Source organism: Cygnus atratus, chromosome 1 (assembly GCF_013377495.2).
Source record: "Cygnus atratus isolate AKBS03 ecotype Queensland, Australia chromosome 1, CAtr_DNAZoo_HiC_assembly, whole genome shotgun sequence".
NCBI lineage: Eukaryota > Metazoa > Chordata > Aves > Anseriformes > Anatidae > Cygnus > Cygnus atratus.
Genome location: NC_066362.1, coordinates 92,533,228 through 92,554,108, shown reverse-complemented (window position 1 = coordinate 92,554,108; position 20,881 = coordinate 92,533,228). Strand labels below are relative to the sequence as shown.

Here is a 20,881-nt window from a genome sequence, read left to right as displayed (position 1 = left end):
TCAAAGAATTAGTACTAAATCAGGCTACCTCACCAGCAAGAGCGGGATGCAACCAAATAAGATGAAGGCTTCAGAAAATAGAATGTGTAGGAAGGAGTTAATGTTAAATTTTTTGTACATTTCAGTGCAAACTGCAAATATGATATGTAGAGTAATGAAAAGAAGATAGGGGTATCAGATGACAGGACTGTTCCCTGTAATTGCAACTTTCCACCTGAAAAATGCTGTCGGTCCTCTCAGTGTAGGGCACTTAGAGACGGGTGATGGTGGGAGGGAGGGGGAGAAACAAAGCTGATTCAGTGCAACAAGAATGTAGGTGTGTGTATGCCTCTTGTATGCTGTGATGAAAGAAATCAAATGTGAACTTGAATAAAAGGACCCTTTTTTGTTTGCCATGTCACTCCTGTGATGCAATGTATAAAAAGTTTTACATGCCTGCACCTCCAGTAGCTCCTCCCTGGTACTCCAGCGGCCTGGCTACTTGATTAGGACGGAGAAGACCAAGTTTAATGCATTTCTTAGTCTGAGGGATTGTAACTTATTTCTTAGGGCAGTGCTTTAGGTACTGATCTACAGCTAAGCTGGGTTGTTCTCAGTTGTCCTAAGCAATATTACGGAGTCTGCGTGACCAGTTCAGGTGAGGTGGGGACAAACTGTCACTAAGCCAGGAGTAAGTTCTGTTCATTGACTTAATAGAGCTGAACCTCAGGGGAGATAGGCTCCCTTGAGCTAGAGGAAGGACCTTCAGTCTGCTCAGACCTTCAGTCTGTGGAGTTGGTAGAGCCACAGAGGCATGACTGATTTTGTGATTTTAACTATTAAATAACACCTTTATCTTTGAAGATGGCCCAAGGGGGAAGCAAATGTTTATTCAGTAGGATGTAAAAACACTCAGTTTTTCAGTTTCAGCAAAGAGCATAAAACATCCATCTCAAGTGGATCTAAATTCATGACCTTTTTTTTCCTCATGCAGCCATTAAATTGGTAACTCCTACTTGTGTAGGTGGAGTCCTTCGGGCTCAGGCCTCTGCCTGGTGGGGGCCTGGGGCAGGAAGGCACTCTTGTGCTGGATGCTCATAAATGATGTGAAGACCAGTGAAATCGATGCACCCTTGGCAAATTATGATTTGGAAGCTCATTATCTCTTTGTGAAACTCATTTTCCAGCCTACTGATTAAGCTTATAAAAGCACAGTTTTAATATGCCTCCTGCTCTGTTTTTAATTCCCTGGCTGACAGTAAAGAATATTCTAACCAACTCTCAGGACAATTTATACTTTTCTTTTATCTCAATGGCATATTGATCCTGTTGAACATCCCCTCTGCAAAATAATGAACATGCATCTTAAATCCAGTTCATAGAGGTCATGTAGTGAGCTTCATTTTTTCCTAGGGGGACAGTCTGCAGCTCCATATTCTGATACTGAGTACAACCTAGGAGGAACGGGTCAGGATTCTTATATGGCAAATTTTTTCTGATCTCTTCTTGCTTGTTCTCTCTCCTTGATTAGTTTCCTGATACCTGATGCTGTTTGCATTTTGGAGTTACTTCACAGTAAATGCTAGAAAATCATCCTAGTAATTAAAACAGGCGCTGTGTTGATAGAGGAAGAAGCTCTTGGAAGGTGGTCGTAAATCTGTGTGGCCTGAATAAATATGGGAAGCTCTGTGTTTATTGTGCTATTGCACTTCCTTACTTGCTGTGTTCTTAAATAAAAGGAGTTCTAAAAAACAACAGAAAAAACAAAAGCAAAATAAAAACACCCACAGATTAAAAAACGAAACACCCACACATTAAAAAATAATCCTAAGAGAAGCTCTTAGTGCCACGTCAAACAAACTCCACAAAAAGAGAAGCCCTGTCACACCAGGGGAAGGGACACACAGGTGGATTGTGCAGGTTTGCTGGTATGCTAATGGACATTAAACTCTCATCCTACCTTATGCAGAGATGGCTTTCCTCCTTAGAGAAACCCAGGCATGTGCACACATATAGTCAGCAGCAGAATGCATTTGGACAAACACCCCCATTTGCTTCATCTCTGTTCAGACTGTTATTGAACATGAGCAGCAACTGGGGCTGTCTGTGTGTAATTTTCCACCATTGTGAGCATGGACTGAGTCTCTGAAAAGGAAATAGCCTTCAGGATTTGCCTCTGGAATAATGGAAAACTCAGGCATGTTTCTTTGCAATGCAAGCTAAACTACCTGTATTTTTCAAACAATTATTGCCGCACTCACCCTATGCTCTGGAGTCTAACAGGCTCCCAGTCATACGAATGAGGCAATCTTTCAGCAACTTAACACTAAACTTGAGAACAGGTGAAATAAGGAAACCACTTAGAGGAAAATAACCTCTCTGTGATGGCCCTTTCTCAGAAATAGAAGATTTGCTGTTCAGCACCAGCAAGTGTGTAGGGAACCACCTGAATGGGAGAATCTGTCCACTCCTCTAAGTACTTAATGGGACACTTATTTCCTTTTGCTAAAGAAAGGCCGGTGACATCTGCATTTAGTTGAAGAAACGAATAGCAGAGAAACAAGAAAGGGCAATGCTGTAAAGCAAGAGAACCAGATTGATTTTGCTTGCAGGTTGAAAATAGACTTTCTCATTTGAAAATCTGCAAGCCTCAGTAGAAGAGAAATGGTTGAGGTAGTGAAAGATATTAAATATAATCTAGTTGTTAGAGGAAAGGAATATAGGCTCTGGGTTTCGCTAGAAGGTGGAAATGGGCTCAAAAAGGAGTGTCATGTGGTTAGAGAAAGGGAGAGTGATGCTTAGAGTTAGTATAACAGGAAGAAAGCGTGTATATATTTAGAAATGTTGTTGAAACTGCTGTGGTCTTAAAAACAAACTGCAAATTTTTTGGACTATATAAATTTCTATGACTAAAGATGAGATGGAATGTGATAACTATTATTTTTCCTTTTGTTAGATTTGGGGGGGAAATCAAAATTCTCTATGTAATCCAAGAAGTTTAATTCTAAGTTTGTTTTCATAGTGGATTTTCATCTCTGTTATGGTCAACATGAAAATTATTTTCCAAAACACCCCCGGTAAGTTGAAGTTCACACATGACATGGTATAGATTTCCCTTATGGGGGTCTACAGATCTAAGACAAAGGCAGACAAATTATGAAACAAAATATTTTAATGCAAGAAATTGACTGTTTTTAAAGCTTTTCTACAGCACTGAGAACTTATTTCTTGCTACCAAGAAGTCAGTTTTCCGGAAAGCTGGAGAAGCTGACTGTAGTCTCATGTTTTTATTAATCCCAATTCACAATTTGTTACCATTTCTTATTTAAGTTTACCTCTGCTGATACTGAAATGCATCGGTCCTTTGATGTATGATGTTGTGCATTGGTATGACTAACAGGGATTTATGTATCCTGGCTCTATGGTCTTTACCCAGATGAGACTGATGCCAGGGTTATTTACAATCTGTTCAGGTCGTGTTTTTGCCTTTGGTAAAGCTCTGCATAAACTGGATTTGGGTTCTGTGAAATGTTTCAGTGCAAATGTAATTTCATGATCATTTTTTCCTCACATGTGCTCCCTGTTCTGCTAACAGTTTGCATTTGAGAGACTTAAATTACCGTTGCTTCAGCAAGATAGAAAGGGAACTAGTTAGTTCTCAGGCTGAATATTGTTTGGTTATTTAAAACTGGTAAACTCTCTCTGTAAATGCCAATAATATAAATAGACATGACACTTTTTAAACCTTGTGTTTGTGTAAGTGTATTTGACTACATCTTGAGAAGAATTTCTCATACAGTATCGATTCTTTTGAAATATTTTTCCTTGCAGCTACATGAGGTGTTTCTATGTACAGTATGAACGTGTAGTAAACTGCTAGTCTGTTAACTGGGTTCTGAATTAAATCTGATCTTTCACACTATTACCCGATTTCTTTCCTGAATGTCTTATACCAAGGGGCTTTATACTGAGAAACAGCTAGAAAAGTATGTAGGTTTTTAAATGCAAACAAAAATGAGAAACACAAAGCACCTGGAGGAGGGACAGAAAATGTTTATAGGCCTATGCAGCTTCATCATAAGGAGAGATGAATGTACTGGTGTGGGCCTGGGTGGAGAAGAAGCAGATAAGAGGGTATGTAATAGCTGTAAACAGATAATTATAAGGTCTAGAGAGGAAACGCATGAGAATGCCTACAAATATATGTCTATATCCCAAATATAAACTAACTTCTGTCAGGTTATGCTTTTAATCATGCATTTTTCCTGAAGGTTTTTGAAACCTTTGGTTTTGAGGTATATTGCAGACAAGATACATGACTAGATAAGCTAATCACGTGTAAGAGTTCCTCTGATCCTAAACAATGGAAATATGTTTTGGCTGAATTGTTCCCTCTAGAAAGCCTTGTAGGTTGCAGAATTCATTTCACGGACCCTCCAGCAATCACTCTGCACCTTCTGAACTTGTTCCTGAAAAGGCTGAGTTCCCCTTAGGAGAGCAATACCTTTAATTTCTAAACTGAGCACGGGAATTCCATGTGAAATATAGAACTGAAGAGTATCTTGTTTTGGAATAGTCTTATTTCTCCTCATGCTTAACAAGTTAGCAGTCTAGTTGAGCTTTGTGGAATTTCTCATTAATGGTGAAGTTTTAATACTGGTGTAAACCTGTCAAAAGAAAATATAGAATATCTCCATAGCTCTATAGAAGAGGATAATTGTGATAAACGTGGTTAAAGGAAAGATTCTTTCTTTTGCTGATTAATAATAAATAATATTCTTCTTCATTTTCCTAAGAGAAATGCTAATTTGGTAGGCTCTGATGTTATATCATGGGAATTTGCCCATGCAGAATTTAGCTTACATATGGACTGGTTAAGAGTCTTTGGACTTGCCCCTTTGTTTGGAATTTGTTCTTTTCTACTGAGTTTTTCCATTCTGTTGTAGTCATTGTCTCCTTGTGGATATTTGGGCATCAGCAACAAATTTTGGGTGAGTGGGGGCTTTCCAAATCCTGAAGGAGAGGGTAAGAAAACTGTTTTTCTCCATGTTGTCTCTCTACATGGAAAGAGAAAGCTCCTTAGATATTAGTTACTACAACTTGTAATCAGGCTGTGTTCAAAAATTCTCTAAAATCATTGCTTAAAAGAATCAGGTCTTCTAATCTCAAATAATACACAAAACAAATAGTGAACCAGGTAAAAGGATTTGTGGAATAGAGACAGATTCTGAATTTTTGAATGAACAAGTGTATTATAGTCATAATGAGGTACATTTGGAAAGCTACACTTTGCTTTTTACCTGATAATTTCATAGTGTTGTTGTTTTATTTGCTCTGGCCAGAATAGCTGTTTGGAATCATTTTGAAGCAAGCTTGCAAAAATATTGGATGTTTTACAGAGCAAAAATAATTTCTCGACAAGTGAACTGTGTAAGATCAGAGAATCAAGTAGTTTGGAAACATCCCTTCAGGGATTAGTGGTGAAATATTCATTTTTTTTTCCTCATGTTAATGAATACAGAGATTTCTTTTTATTTCAGTTTGAAAGAGCAGATAAATAAGCTAAGTTCCAGAGCTCTGGCTAAGCCCAGAGCGTGTAGCCACCATTCCTCTGTGCATAGCTGCTGAGACGACCGGCTTCTAGGGTGAGTCTAAGTTTGTAAGGACCTGTCCTGCAGCCTGCTTTGTTGTCTCTCTATTGAAAAACACTGTCTGCAGCAAGAGAAAGATAGGATGACAGCTGTGATGCTGGCAAGGACTCGGTTGTGTGTACATCCCTGTGTAGGGAAGCAACCCAAATGTTGTGGAAGTTGTAGTTGCTGCCAGTGGAAATGGAGAGAAATTGCACAGGGTGTCTTAAGATGATTTGATGTTTTTAATAAACTCATCTGAAGGCCAAAAGGCAAGGGATAACTTTTGATTTTATAGCTGTCTTAAGATGAGGTTCTTGTTTCGGAAACCTACTCAAGGGTAAGACCATGCTATAACACTCTTGTTTGTGAAACAGATATTACATCGAGATACTTCATTGTGGACGTGTGAGATGAGGTATCAAACCTGTCTAAACACTTAATATGAAGTAAAAGACATGTCATTGCTGCACATCCCTTGGTCTATCTTTTTATTAGTCCAAGGCTGCTCTAGTCCTTGCTATATTGCACTATTTATATTGTAAGGTTGGATTTAGTTTTTTGAGTCCGCTCACAGCCAAACCACCGTTAATGTTATAGGGTATGTCTGAAAAAAGGACTAGAAACTTAGAGGTGTAAAGACCCTTTTGGTGCCCTCACAGTGTACTATAAACTGGATCCTTTGTAGAGCAAAATGGCTAAAAACAGACCAAGTTTTGTCTGCTTGGTTTGGGAGCAGCACTGGGCTCTCCCCGCTGGGTCTGGAGCAGCCAGGAATGATCTGCCATTCTCAAGTGCACAGAGCATGAGGATTGTGCATGAGGGGGCTTGCTGCTTAAGGGGAAATCTGCTTTCCTGCTTTGTTCCTTTGGTGTAGAGCATTTCTGTACGGTAGGGAAGCCAATGTGTTAGGCCACCACCATGGCTACTCTTTGGTGCTGGCCAGGGTTGCCATGGATGTGCTCAGAATTACTTTGATGTCTACTGGGAGCTGGCCTAAGTGAAGGCATGGCAGAGGGAGGGCTTCCCTGTTCTGAAAACCACGCTAAGCACCAAAAAGTCCAGGCACCTCCAAAGCTTCCTCTGTGGTGCCAAAACCTACAGACTGTGGTTTTACCTGACTAAAGGTGTAATGAAAGCTTCCAGGCAGAGATGGCTGAAACAAAAACTGAAGGGAGGGAGCAAAAGGAGGCAGGAGGGAGAAGAAAACTAATGTAACAAAAGGGAGTTAAACACTTCCCTCTGCCCCCCTCTAAGTCTCAGAGATCGGTGAGTAGATGTTATGAAGCAGGTTCAGTTTCTAGCAGCTTGATCTTGCCTTTGTATGCAGTTGGCTTTGTATGCATTGATGTACTGTTTGTAACTATCATTCTGTTGACACCTGTATTCATAATGACACCCCCATATCACATTTTCATCTCAGCGTGAAATGTCGCTCTTTTTGCTTTTGTTTTGTTCGGTACTATGAATTTAGCCCAGAATTGAAAAAACTGGATGCTTCTCACAACACACAACGGGACATTGATAGCCTTGCAGCTTAGTTACTGATCCTATCTCAGTGCTTCCATCTGTCTCCTTCCTCCCACCCCTCTTTTTAAGCAGAAAAGGTTTTCCCTCAACAAGCTGATGACAGAATAATTTCCTCAGGTTGATTGTTTGCCCCACATGGACCTCTGGAGATCTTCATACAAGTGGAGAGAAGCAGATCAAAAGGCTGTAAGAAAAAAAAAAGGACTGAAAAAAGCCACCATAAAGATCCTGCTCAGGTTTCAGTCTGGTGATGAACAGACTTGTAAAGTATTCTGAGACCTGTCAAATTTTCCCATCTAAAATCCAGACCTATTTTAAAAAGAATTTTCATAATGAGTGTCTCTTTTCCCCCACCAGCAGGCTCAGAGTGTTTTCTGAAAAAGTTCTGCAGGGCAGAGAAGTTGAACACTTGATCACATGCGGGAGCACAGGATAGATGGAGTACAGCTGACTCAACAGCTACAGGGGATTTGGGTAAGTGCCCACCATGTCAGCCAACTAGAACTTTCTAAAATATTGGTAAATGTCAAATTATTTGTAGCTTACAAAAAAAAAGTTGTCGTTTTAACACTTGCCTGACGAATTTAATCTCACTGGGAAGTCTCAGATGGAGTTGGTTAGGAAAGAGGTCTTTAGGGAATGGCTAATGAAAACAAGAAGGCAAATTAGCATCCAACTATGAGAAGATGTTTTTTCTCAATTTATCTTTTACCTAAATGTACCCAGATCAGACCCACACTGTTAATGTGAGGGGAGAAAGGTTAAAAATCCCTTGCAGTGCTGAGGTTACCAATGTATGTCAAACCGGCTCACTTTGCTTTCAGGAGGAAAACAATCAATTGCTTGAGGGAGACAATGTTATCCAAGTTGTGGTGTCAGTGTTCCCACAATCATTGCATTGATGGAAGAAAATTTTGATAAGCGAGACTTATCTGGCTCCCACTGCAATATAATGAAATGGGTTTGCTGATTGGAAATGACATTGTCTCCAGTCACAAAGCAGACTGGATGTGATAATTGCACCACCTTTCATTATTCTTTAAAGTATTAATAATGACAATATATTCTTGAGTAAAAATAGCAGGGATTTGAAATCAAGTCTTCAGTTAAGCTGATGAACTGATACAATCCAAAATGACATAGTTATTCTAATTGCTGTGTGTACTGTGAGAGGAAACTTTACCACGGTCTAAGAGCAGCAGCAGAAGGGACTATTGGCCCTGCTTGTGTGCTTTTGATCAAAGAATTTTTTTTATTAGTGTGTGATGTTTTGTTTTCTTTCATCTAGGTCTTGAGCAGTATCCCTTAGGCTTGTTTTAGATGCTGGCTTGAAAATTACTTCAAGCCTTTCTATAAGTCCAAAACGGCTAGGAGAGGGACTCAAAGCACAGTGAAAGAAATATCCATAAGCAAATCTTTCATAATAAAAAATATTTTCTTTTTAAATGTAAGCTTCAGAACAGTAAGTGCTCTCTGATTTCAAGTGCTTATGAAACTTGTGGTTCTCTATACTTGGTCAGACCAAGATATTAGCAGCAATATTTACCCTGTGTTTGCTTAACTATTAAGGATCTGATAAGGCTGTACCATACTACAGCAGTATTCTACAGATTTACTGCATAATTTCTGTTCCTAAAAGTCAGGAAAATGAAGTCATCCCGATAGCATAAACTGTTGCTGCTTTTTGCCAGTGAAGTCTTATTTTAATGGTAACTTTTCAAGCTGCAAACAGATGGCTGCAGTATAATCTACTTGCTAGTGACATCAAGCATTATTTACTGAAGATTTATATTTATATTGCTCTCTTCAAAAGCGTAAAAAGAGTAATTAAGTAGAATGATACTCATTTAGATCTTCATCTGCCCATGTGACTGCAAGGCTCTTGGGGCAGGCAATAGGATTAAGAGTGTTTCATCTCTAGATCGGTGTTTTTTGAATCCAGACCATGATTAGAGGCGACTGAAGGCCATTATCATGCAATGACTCTTTAGTGGCCTATATTGAATGATTTGATGGTCTCTGTAAATTTGCTAGCTGATGGAACCCCCATAATGATCAGCAGTCTGAGAAGGAAATGAATAGCCCGAATGTGCATGTGTTGAATGTCTTTTAGCCTAGAAACAACGTGTTCATTCCAGGATTTAGGGCTGGTCTCTGTTTGCCCATACTGGGGACCCTGCTCAACCATTGCTTGTGTATTTGTCTAAGATGATCCTGGACTTGCTTTAGTCTCTTACTGATTTTCAAATTGCAACATCTCTGCTAAAAGTGAAAGAGGAACACAGCGTGGAACAGGTGCAAAAACAAAATCAGCCAATTTTTCTCAATATTCAGAGTAATTAACCAATGACTCAAACTCTGTAGTCATTGTGCTCATTGCAGATACTTCTGCATACCAGTCTGTAGGTGAGTGCTGTACGCCTCATGGTAATGTGATGGTCCTTGTTTTGTAATCAGTCTGTTTTAATTATGGAACTTCTTTCTTGTTTATAATGTTCTGTGACCAAAGTGAGAAATCCAAAATAATTTTAATTTTATGATGCTAATCAGATACGCAGTGACTTTAATAGGAAGTATGTTTTCAGTTATATTCTTGCCTTTTCATGTTGAACCTAACTCCGTGCAAAGTTGCACTATGAATCTAATGTTGAACTCACAAGATTAAGGAGAAATGTAGAGTGAAGTGCAAAACATCAGATTATGAATTTTAATAATGAAAAGGAGGTCTTGCTTTGTTAAGGACTTCCACATCTGGCTTAAAATTATCTTTTTTTGAGATGACTGCAATAGTCTTCAAATCCTATACTGAATTTGCTTTCTTTCTCAGTCTCCTTTTGATGTATTTTTTTTCCTTATGTAGTAGACAACGTAAAGACTATAAAAGTGAGAAGAGAATTTTTAAATTTAATTTAATTTGATTTTTTAAATTCCAGTCTGAAGATATAACCATTGATTACTTGCTTCAGGCCAGTTTTCCATGTCATAGAATCACAGAATCATTAAGGTTGGCTCTCAAATCTGCTCTCAGTGATGGCATTCTGCACTTCATATCCGTGTGAATGTCCCGTAGGAAACGATTAATCTTGCAGGTTGGGAGAACAGCATAGAAATCTTTCCTGTGTGGCTCAGTAATTTATTTTTTTTTATATATATGAAGCTTTTAGTTGTTTTTTGCTTTCACATTTTATTGAGGAATCCGAGAATCATGGAGTCAAACATTTCAAACAAATTTGATTTTTTTTTTTTTAGCTTGCCTATCAGATGCTTAATATTTAGGTACTTTTCTTATATGATATGATGAATATTATTTGGAAAACACTAGTGTTCTCAAAGGCCTTAGGCTGTTAAAACAAATGTCTGAAGGAGTTTTAGCAATATCTTTGAAATGCAGGAATAAAGATCTAAGTAGCCTATTCAGATGATCTGTGTGGGAGGAAAAAAACCCATGTGTTCTGGTGATATTTAAGTAAAATCAAACTGTTCGTTAAGCATAACTACAATAAAAGCAGTATGGAATGGGGTGGGAGAAAGGTAACTCATTTGTATTTCACTAGTGGATGTAGGAAACAACTAGAGTAACTCTCATGCTTTGCACAGAATAGCAGGTCAACAGTTTGATCCATGTTTTCAACAAATGGCTTGTTCAAAAATAGTTATTTTAAGACGCTTTAGCTGTTTCGCTTCTAGTCTCATATCTCCTTGGAAGGTATTGTGCTACTTTGTATGAATCTTTTGGAAATATTTAGTGTAGTCATATTCTTCATTTGATCACTGTTTCTCTTTTTACCTTGTAAGTATACAGTAAGTTTCTATTCAGACCATACTACAAAAAAAAAAATAATAAAATTCTCAGTGTACCCAAGGATTTGTTGTAACAGCAAATAAAGACATGTATGCTAAAGTACATTATTTAAATTATTATGAATGTTTTGAGGTGTTAAAAGATTGTTTAAACAGCTTATAGGCAGTATGGCACACTGGTTACATTTTCCTAGCCTTCAGACAGGTTAAATAAAAAGCAAGTTTTAGCTGGAGTTTTGCCTGTCTAGGGCTATGAGAAGCTGCGGATGTACCAAGGCTGCTATGGATCTCTATGCATATTTGCTGACTTTATAGGTTGAAGTACACTTTATGGCTGTAAGGCTTTTGTATTATCTACCCAACAAACACATTTAACTCTCATTAACAGTAATAAGGTACATAAAAATAACCAAAGCTGTGTCTTTGGGAATAAGATCTGGATTTTCAGTCTCTCTGTGTTCAGGGTTTAGAATGGTTTTAGAATGGTTATTTCATTTCAATTCAGAAGAAAGCTATGTATTACTTAAACACATTTTAAGGTCTTCATTTTCAGTTGCCCGTATAGTGTGCTGATCTAGATTTAAAGTCTACAGTGTCCAAAAATGAGACTGAACACATTTTTGGACTTGTTTTTTGAAAAATGTACAAAAAATTTAGTTTTATCCTAAAGCTTATGAAATTTTGATTTTCCAGTCCCTTTACAACAACCTTTCACATAGGATTAAAAAGAAAGGACAGATAAAGAGGCATTGATCTTCCACAAAAGGAATCCACACCAAAATTACTAGACTTGAATCTGGAAGGTGGTTTCTTCAGAAAGGCATTAAATGTTCTTAGTTTTATTATTTCCTTGTATGTGTTGTGACATTACACTCGAACTCTAGTGCATAGTACCATCAAATGCTGTGACTTTGGGAACATCCAGTTTGTTTTGCAGGTTTCTGTCATCAGCTTTTGGTTTAAGAAAGTGCTGGTCTTCAAAATCTAATATGTGTCTGTGTGTGTATATACATATGTTATGTATATGTGTATATCTCTATATTTTCAGCTTTGTAGATTTTACTTGATCTCAGAAATAGTGTGGCACTGAAGTCTGAAGTCAGAGAAATCTGCAAGAAAAGAAATTCTGTATTTCCAAGTCTTGAGGACAAATATTATCCACAAGTGGAGGGAAATCTATAAGTTGAAACCTGTTCCTAAAAAGTTCTTTGCATCTCGGGTGCCCTTTTTTAATGTCACAATCCTTTAGAAAAAGAATTATCAACATTTCATGAGCTTGTTTTCAAAACAGATACTATAAAGGTCCAAATCCTATTTCATCTGTGTGAGAAGAGCTATGGATGTAAAAAAGTCAGTGATAGAGAAAACATGATCTGGATAATTTGTTACGATGGGATGTGCCAGTTAAATGAGAAAGTTCCACTGAAGGACTGGACGTAGAGTTATTTTCCTGGTTTTGTTTGTCAGGTTACTTTTAAATGCAAATGACCTGGTACACACCTGTAAGGAAAACACTTCTGGAAGATCTGATGGAGGTGCAATTAACATGCTCCACAACTTCAGAAGCAAGTGCAGCAGCAGGACGGACATGAACCAAAAAGACAAGGAACTATTCTGTCATGAGATGACTATGAGAAATAGTATGCATTGAACAATATAACTTATAAATATTTTTGAGTAAAAGCAATATTTTTTCTATTCCATTACTTGTAGAGACCTAATGTATGTTGCTAGAAACCATTTAGGCAGTTACTAGATCTGTATGAAAACACTTGTAAATGGAACACTTATTCCACTAACTTTATTATGCACTATCACATCTATAATTTTCTTTCAGAAATTTTCATTATTCCCATTAACTATTCTTTTTGAAAGACTTACCCTGTCAAGAGACATAAATATCACCATATTATTTTGCAGCACTGCCACACCCCATAAATGGAAAATTAAGAACAAGCAGTAGGTTATAAACTGTTGTTATATAAGATGAATATTTGAAATAAATAATATGCTCAAGTCAGCACTAGCTCACAAATGAATTTCAATAAAAATGAAGGGCTGAATCAGTAGTGAATGCTGTTGACAATGGAAAATTTTTGAAGATCATTCTGAAGAGGATGGATGAACAAGAGAATTGAGTGTCAGGTAATGAAAGGAATGAAGTGGGAATTTAGGTAGGTCACTGTTCCACAGAATTTCTAAATGGAATGCAAAATAGATTTTATTTAAATTGTAGACATCTTTACTTTTTTAAAATATAATAAAAATCCATAAAACAATAATTGAATTGAGGAATGCATGTTGAAACTATTACCTCTTTGTATTCTTCAATGATATACAGCACAGAACAGCATGACCTGCAGTTATGACTCTGTGCTGAATATATATATTTTATATATATATATATATATATATATACATATAAAAAATATAAAACCTTCAGTTCAGCAGAGACTCATACCCTGGCTACTTCAGCATTCTGAAAGCTTAGTGTCATTTTATTACATTGAAATCCAAATATGTTGGGCTGTTTTTCCACTGAACTGGCGGGTTTAGAAATCTAAATGATCCACAGTCTCTCAATCTCTGAAATAATTTAATGAACCATGTTCGGTAAGTCTTCAAATCCCTGTCTTTTTTGTCTGTAGTTGTCTTTTAAATCTGTTCTACTGTGAATACTTAAGAGAGTTGCCATGTGAACTTCTTTTGGTGTTGACTGAAGTCTTGTACACAGACCTTACCTCCATCCCCAAGTCAATGAAAAGAACTGTTCACTTGCTAAATAGAAAATATCAATCCTTGTTTTGAAGATGTCCTTAGGTGGATGGGTGGAGGCAGAAACATTTGGAAGTGAAATCATTTAAGTGACTATGAAAGGATTTTCTGAGGTGACTTGGAGATTTCGGTGAGTCCAAGCACTATACTGAATGTCATAAAACACAGTAAATCACACGCACATGGAAAGGTCCTTGGTGATACTCAACAGAGAAAAGTGGAGAATGAAGTCTGAAGAAAACAGAAAAGTACTTTGGGTACATTAGTAAAACCTAGGGTGGGTTTTTCAGCAAAGAGTTCCATAGAAAGGATCACATTTTCCATGCAGTGTGTGTTGACGTGTTCAGGATCATGAAAATGTCTTTTTAACAGCCAAATATACTCGCTGCTTGCTGAACCAGAGAAGCATACTGTTTTGGAAAGCACCTAGAACTGTATTCCTCAAAAATGGCTCTAAGAACTCAGTGCCTTATTAAGAGGAATTAAAAAAGGGCAGACATGAATCTTTCACATAAGCATGTTGACTGATGGCTTATAAACAACCCTATTCCTGACACTTGAGTTTTACCCATTTTTGTGGATTTTTTTTTCATTTCATGCATGTACAGACAAGAAGTGCCATTTTGATGAAACTTTATGCTTTTTTATTCGGATGAAATATTGAGGTTTTAGCATTTTTGATTGAGAAATTGCTAGAGACATTTAAGAGTAAGTTGAATGAGCAGGTACGACTACCTTGATTCGTACTGAGGTAAATGGATAGGTGAGGTTGACCTCTTGGGTGTTTTTCTAGTCCTGCATTCTCTCACAAGAAATAATAATAATAATAAAAAAGGCATATTGCTACTTATTTAACTGAAATCAGCAGGAGTCAGCCCAACTGGTGATGTGGAATCTGCCTGCTGATCCATCTGTAGATGAGTGAGTAGTTGGGGAGCAAGTTAGACTTAAGTGGTGGCGTTAAAATCTGACTTGATCTGAATGCAGCTAGAGAACTAATGCTATAAATACTTAATGTCTTAATTCAGTTTTGGTCCTTAGCAATCATCTCTCCTTCCTCTGAAACACAGCAGCAGAAGTTAAGTTTATAAGTAAACTCTAAAATTTTAATTATTAAGCTCTGCTTTTCATCTAAAATAATAGCTAAGCTACAGCTTTGTCAGTGTCATCTTTCATTAAATTCTTTTCAAACGGCTTTTTTTTTTGGTAGCAAAAAGTACCGTAGCAGTTAGAAAATTGAAGTCAGATTTAGATCTTAGTAAATTGCCCTTGATTTATACTGTTGTAACAGACATCAGAAACTAGCTCATATACAACAGAACAGTAATAGCCACTTTATCCAAGTAACTGTTGTACAAGCAGAGGTGAGGCTCCAGTACACTGGAGAAATGTCAATTTTCCAAACTAAAAATGTTTCTTTCAAAATAGTTTGAATTTTCATGGGTTAACAAAACAAAACAAAACACAACAACACAACTTATTCTGAGGAAAGGGTAAGGAGTTCATAAAAATGCAGAGGTTTCATAGCAAACCAGTTAGGAATTTTAATTTCTTTTTTCTCCTAATTCTTCATCAGCATTAGCTGTGTGTGCTGTCAACCTCCACAGAAGTCTAACTGAAAAAGAACAGAGGGTCAAAGAGTCATTTCATTTAGCTTTTTATCCCCCTGAAACTAAAAGGAGGTTGCCTTGTTTGCTATAGGTCACACTTGGATCGAGAAGTTGTGCAGGTGTTACATAATGAAATTGCTTTTGGATAGGATAGCAGAAATTACACCTGACTTATTAAGAATAGAATAGTTCCAGTTGGGTGGGATGTACAAAGGCCAAGTCCCAGTTACAACATGCATGCTTACAAGGAACCTGGTGTTTCCAATTCCAATTTTTTATCCTAGGTACTTCCAAGCAGAACTATGTAGGAGTGAATGGCTGGACTCCCCTGGTGATAAATGGACATCTCTTTGGCTTCCTTAGGTAGATTGTGGCTCACTGCTTTGTTCTTGCTGGTTTGTTTGCTGCCAAGGAGCATTTGGGAGTGTCTTGTGTGGGTCCCTCTCTCAATGCAGGACTTAAATCCTAGGTTTATTTTCCAGGAGCCCAGTTTGAAAATTAGGGAAAGTCTTTGCGTTAATATGAGTAGGCTTTAGCTCAGACCCCTGTACAGCCACAAATGGTCCAGTTACAAGAGCTGGGGTTTGTCTCAAATATTCTCTCTCTGCCAGCTTTTTCCATGCCTGCATGGAGGTGGTGTTGTGTCTGTGGAGTTGATAAACGTTCTTTGTCTTTTTGGAGAAAGGTGGTGATCGGTGTCTGTAGCTGTAGTGTTGGAGGAAGCAAATCTCCTTAATCTCAGAATTGCTTGGTTCCTGTGTATGAAAAGAGTATTGGTGTATCTGAGTTCCAGGTCAGCAGAGATTTTATGATCATTTAAGAAAAAGAAAAAGAAAACAAAAACAAACAAAAAACCAACCAAGCAATGAGACTTAGGTTCGTGGAAAAAATCCTTGATATTTGATATTCTGGGATATTTTTTGACAGATGTGTGAATCAGATGTTTTTTCATTGTGCTAAATATCATAGGTATTACACCTTGGAGGTTTCCTCCCAGGAAGAGTAATTACTGAAGACATTAATAATTCATGCATTCTGACCTTCTAGTCTGGTTGCCAGGTATGATTCAAGTAGATGTAATTTCTATGCCAACTCTGTACATGAGCTCAATACAATTGTATGCATGCTTCAAAGCACAGATTTTTGGCAATTAGGTATGGACTGATTTCATTCTAGGACTGTGAGTCTGAGAAGTGCTCAACAAGCCATTTATCCATACAGTTTTCAAGGACTTGGCTGAAATAAAACTATTGTTCTGTTTAATTTATCTTTCTCAATGGCTTTTTTACATTGAAATTTTTAAAAAACACCCTGCATTTAAATACGTAAGCACTTTTCCAATCTATTATATTTTAGGGAAGGTTTTCCTTTTTTATACCATCCTTGAGTATCTCTTTTGCCACAAGTTATGATTAAAATCTGTAAAAGTTAATAGAAATTATTCATTATTCAGAAGTAGAGAAATGGGCCCAGCTGCGTGTGGCCACTTTCCCATACATTTGTGAGCTTTATTCCAGATTCCTTTGCTGGAGGCCATCACCTCCCGAGTGGTTAAATGTCTGCAGTAAGCATCCTGAATGCAATGAGCAGATGTGTGTAATAACCACCTAATGTTTTGCTAGGTTTTGCAATGGAACAGGTATGGTTTCTGCTCCTGCTGACGACTAAAGTGCTTTTGGTGACTGCTCAGTTCAATGGATACAACTGTGATGCTAACCTCCATAGCAGGTTTCCTGGTAAGTGTTTAATAGACTTTTTTCTAAATGGCTTCTTGGTCTTGGTTCAAAGCAGTGCTTATTTTTAAATACAGAGCTTTAAATCTGTCTGAAGCCTGGGGGTAGGGCTTCACATTAAGAGAGTGTTAACTATCTGAGTGACAATAAAATTGCTCTAATGTTATGTTTTACGCTCTTTTTAATTGCACAATGGGTCAAATTCAGCCTAGTATTAACAAATACAACTCCTCTCACATGAGCTGTGTTTGACCTGCTTTTGCCAGGGCTCTGTCCTGTCCAAGAAATTTATCAGAGGTCATGGTGTTTTAAATGTTCTTTATAGGTTTAAGAGTTTGACACTTCTATCTGGGTTTTCTTTCATGTTTTGTCTGCGTGAGTTACTTATGTACTTTTATTGAAATACAGGAATATATGCTAATTTTCACACAAAATGAAGTTGATGGTAAAATTCAGTGCCTCATTTCAACATTAAGCTCTTGGTTAGGAGCAGGTGAAGCAATGAGACTTATCTATAGATGACCTACATTCATGCCTTAAGAAAATGGGAATTAAGTTGTTCTGGGGACATCAGATGTCTGGAGCTGTTAATACAGTCAGAAATAAAATTGTATTTTGATCTTAGCAATACATATATCAATTTACTCAGCTAAAGAATGTTTTTAGTCTGTTATATGGCTTATCCTTCTGCCTCCATTGTTTCTTGGACAGAATAACAACAATATGTCTGATTTTGATTGATTCACATCTTGTGTTTCTGAGGTAGCGATTGAATCAAATGGTACCATGATGATCTCTCTGTTTAGTATTATGCTGTAATACCTCTCAGTGTTGTTTTCAAATAATTATAGTGATGATTTTCCTTCAGGAAGGATCAGCCCTTTTTATTAAATTTAAGTTGGTAGAAAGCATACATGTTTTCAGTTTCCTATTACATTACACTGTTAGGTGGTTTGCTGACATGAAGACCAACGGTGGGTTTGAATCTCTGACTTGATTGATGTGAATATGAAAAATAGAGAAATACAAGACATGAAACGGATCAAACATTTTTTTTTCTTTCTGTGGCAAAAATCATTGTTTATCTGAGTATTTCATGAACTATTTCTATATTTCTGTTCTTAGAACTTTACAGACTTGCCTCAAAATTGTGGGTGAATTGGACCCACCTGCCTCAGATCTGCCTTACATAGTTTTTCATGCAACTTTTTTCCCCTGTTTCAGGCTTCTTGAGAGGATTGCAACCACTAGAGGGAAGCTTAGATTCTTCTTTCTGTGCTCTGTAAAAGCTTCTCTGGTCACCTTTTTGCACTAAGCCTGTGCCAAGGTTTTATATTTGCTATGTGATACCCATGAATTGAATCCAGCTCTTATTTGGAGATTTAGGGGCCGCTTGCAGTTCTGTCTCATACTAATGGTTATATCAGATGCCATGTCTGATGAATCTCAGGGAGTCAGGGGCACATCTGTTTAGGCTACAAGTACACGGATTTTTTTAAAGTCAATTCTAATCACACTGTTCTGCACATAGCAGCTGAGAGTTGAGTTCTGCTCCTTCTTGTTTGTGATCTCAAACAGCACAGATTCAAAGGTTGGAATTTAATCAAAACTCTTAGGGCTGAAGAAAAAATTCTGCTTATGTTAGCCATTCATTTGAGTTAGAGGTAAAAACCCAGAAAACAAAAAACCCTGTTGTACTCAAGTCTGGCAGGTATTTTCGGTGTTCAGGAGGGACTGCTAAGTAACATACAGGGGCTAGTGGATCCTGCTGGAGCTCTCTTTTATGGGTTCAAGAAACCCAGAGGATGGGTGAGAGCCTCTGCTGGGAGAGGGGGCTTGCTCTTGCTCTGGTCACTTCCGTGGCACATGGCTCAGGCTGTGGTTTTGTGTGTGTGCAGGCCTCACTGCCTTCCGAGGTCAAGTGAAAGAGGAGCAGGGAATGAGGGGTCAAAAAAGAGAATGTTTCAAGCAAGCGTCTCTGAGACACAGATATTGCCTGCAGGGCCTGGTTATAGACAGAATTTTCTTCTCCATTCCTTATTTGTTCCTCATTAGAAATGTTTTTGTCAGCTGAAGTTCTGAACATGGGGTGAGAGTGGACTTTCTAGATGAGGCCTGTGGTGTGCAAGTACCACAGAGGCCATTGATTTTTTTTTTTTTGAAGTTGTTTGCTCTTTTACTTAACGCTGTGAGGAACAGAAGTTTAGGAAGCTTGTCTTCAGCAAAGATGAGGAATTAAGTCTTCTTAAAGGACCCTTAAAGCTCATCCATTTTTCATTTGTTTGTGCTTTTATCATTTATTGCTTAGGTGGCTTTTTGCATAGGGATGATGCTACATAAGTAGTTTGATAAATAACCAGACAGGGCTCTTCCTGCAGCTTGCAGGTTTTACAGTGTAAGTATGAGATAATTAGAAGGATTCAAGAAAAAAATGTATTTGGTAGATGGAAAATACTTTGACTTTTTGTACTGAAGGGTAGACATACTCTACAGTATGTAATAAGGTCAAATCCTGCCATCCTTCAGAGAGTTGCATGGATGAAAAGCTTTAGTTCTGCATTGCAGCAGAGCATAGCTTTTAGAAGGCTTTTGGCGTGTACAGCCACGTCAGTACAGCTGTCTTCAGATGGGAAACACAACTTTGATTCAGGGGCTCTTGCCGTAAGTGCATACCGAAACTTAGTAAAGCTAGTTCATCTCCAGAATATACTGCCACTTTTTCTCACGCACTGTGCATTTTAATTCACCGCTAAAGCAGGAATTCGATCAAGAGGAGGCTTGTGCAGAGAGGCTGGTTTTGATCTATAAATGTCCTATAGAATACTTCTGGTGAAATGACTTTTCTCAACAGTGTTCTGGCAAACTCTTATCCTCCGCAGGTATTTCTGTCTGCTCTATGGCAAATCTTAGCAGTGAATGGAGGGGTACCAGGGAGCGGAGCTGTCAGCATTTGGCTTGTGTTGCCATGAGTCCACCCGTGACTCGATGGTGTCTGTTACTGCAGTATCTGTGTACCTCATGAGCTGTGCTCTGTTTTGCACAGGACACTTGTCAGTAAGGTTGACTCAGAAAACCAGAAGCCTTTACTGCAGGAATGAAACTATTTTTGTTTAAATGTACATAGGTAGGGTTAATGTTTAACTTTCTAAATTCACAAGAAATTTGCTGGGTGTTGATAGTCTTAAGAGACATTAGATCTGTTTGCATCTAGTTTCAGATTCACTTCTGAACAAATATACCGTGTTTGAGTTGCAGAGTGAACAAATGTGATGATAATACTTCCTTGTAAAGCATGAGCAAAACTTCAGTCTGGGAAAGCAGCTTATCCTCCTGTACAATGCTAAGGTTGCTTTTGTACTGTAGAGTTCTCATTTCATTAGTGTCAAGTGAGAATTTTGCCAAGTGGTAAAGGTACTTTAACAGGAAAAGTAACACCCTGCTCTTTAAAAGACTTGAAGTGAGTTATAAAATTAACTGAGCTAGTTTATATTACATCCTGAGATTTATTACAATCTGTTCATTGCTTTGAGCAAGCGTAAAAGCATATTCTTTATTTACTTTTTTTGTACTATTCCCTCTACCTTAGTATACCCATTAAGTGGGTTATAACAACCCTCTAGTAGTGGATACCAAAGCGTGCATTTTGATTTTTGTACATTATTTTAGTGGAAATAAGTATACGTACAAACCAGGAGAATATCATGCTGCGTCACTTCAACTTAAGTTTTTGCCTCCAGTATCTTTCTGCCCAAATTTACACCCAGCGAGTAACATTTATCACCACATTAGCTAAGGCCAGAGTTTAGCCTGTTATTTCCTGTAC

General features: G+C 37.8%; 1 protein-coding gene across 5 annotated transcripts in view; it reads left to right on the top strand.

Annotated features, from left to right (window-relative positions):
* ZPLD1 (zona pellucida like domain containing 1) overlaps positions 1-20,881 on the top strand; it is a 108,966-nt gene that overhangs the window by 70,805 nt on the left and 17,280 nt on the right. Inside the window, exons 2-4 of one of the 5 annotated variants that reach the window (XM_035540615.2) lie at positions 7,497-7,613; positions 16,295-16,384; positions 16,948-17,061. In XM_035540615.2, the coding sequence (XP_035396508.1) occupies positions 16,354-16,384; positions 16,948-17,061 (145 nt within the window). In that variant the 5' untranslated portion in view covers positions 7,497-7,613; positions 16,295-16,353. The remainder of the gene's footprint in view (positions 1-7,496; positions 7,614-16,294; positions 16,385-16,947; positions 17,062-20,881) is intronic. The other 4 variants (XM_035540616.2, XM_035540618.2, XM_035540619.2 and 1 more) reach the window with 4 other exon arrangements.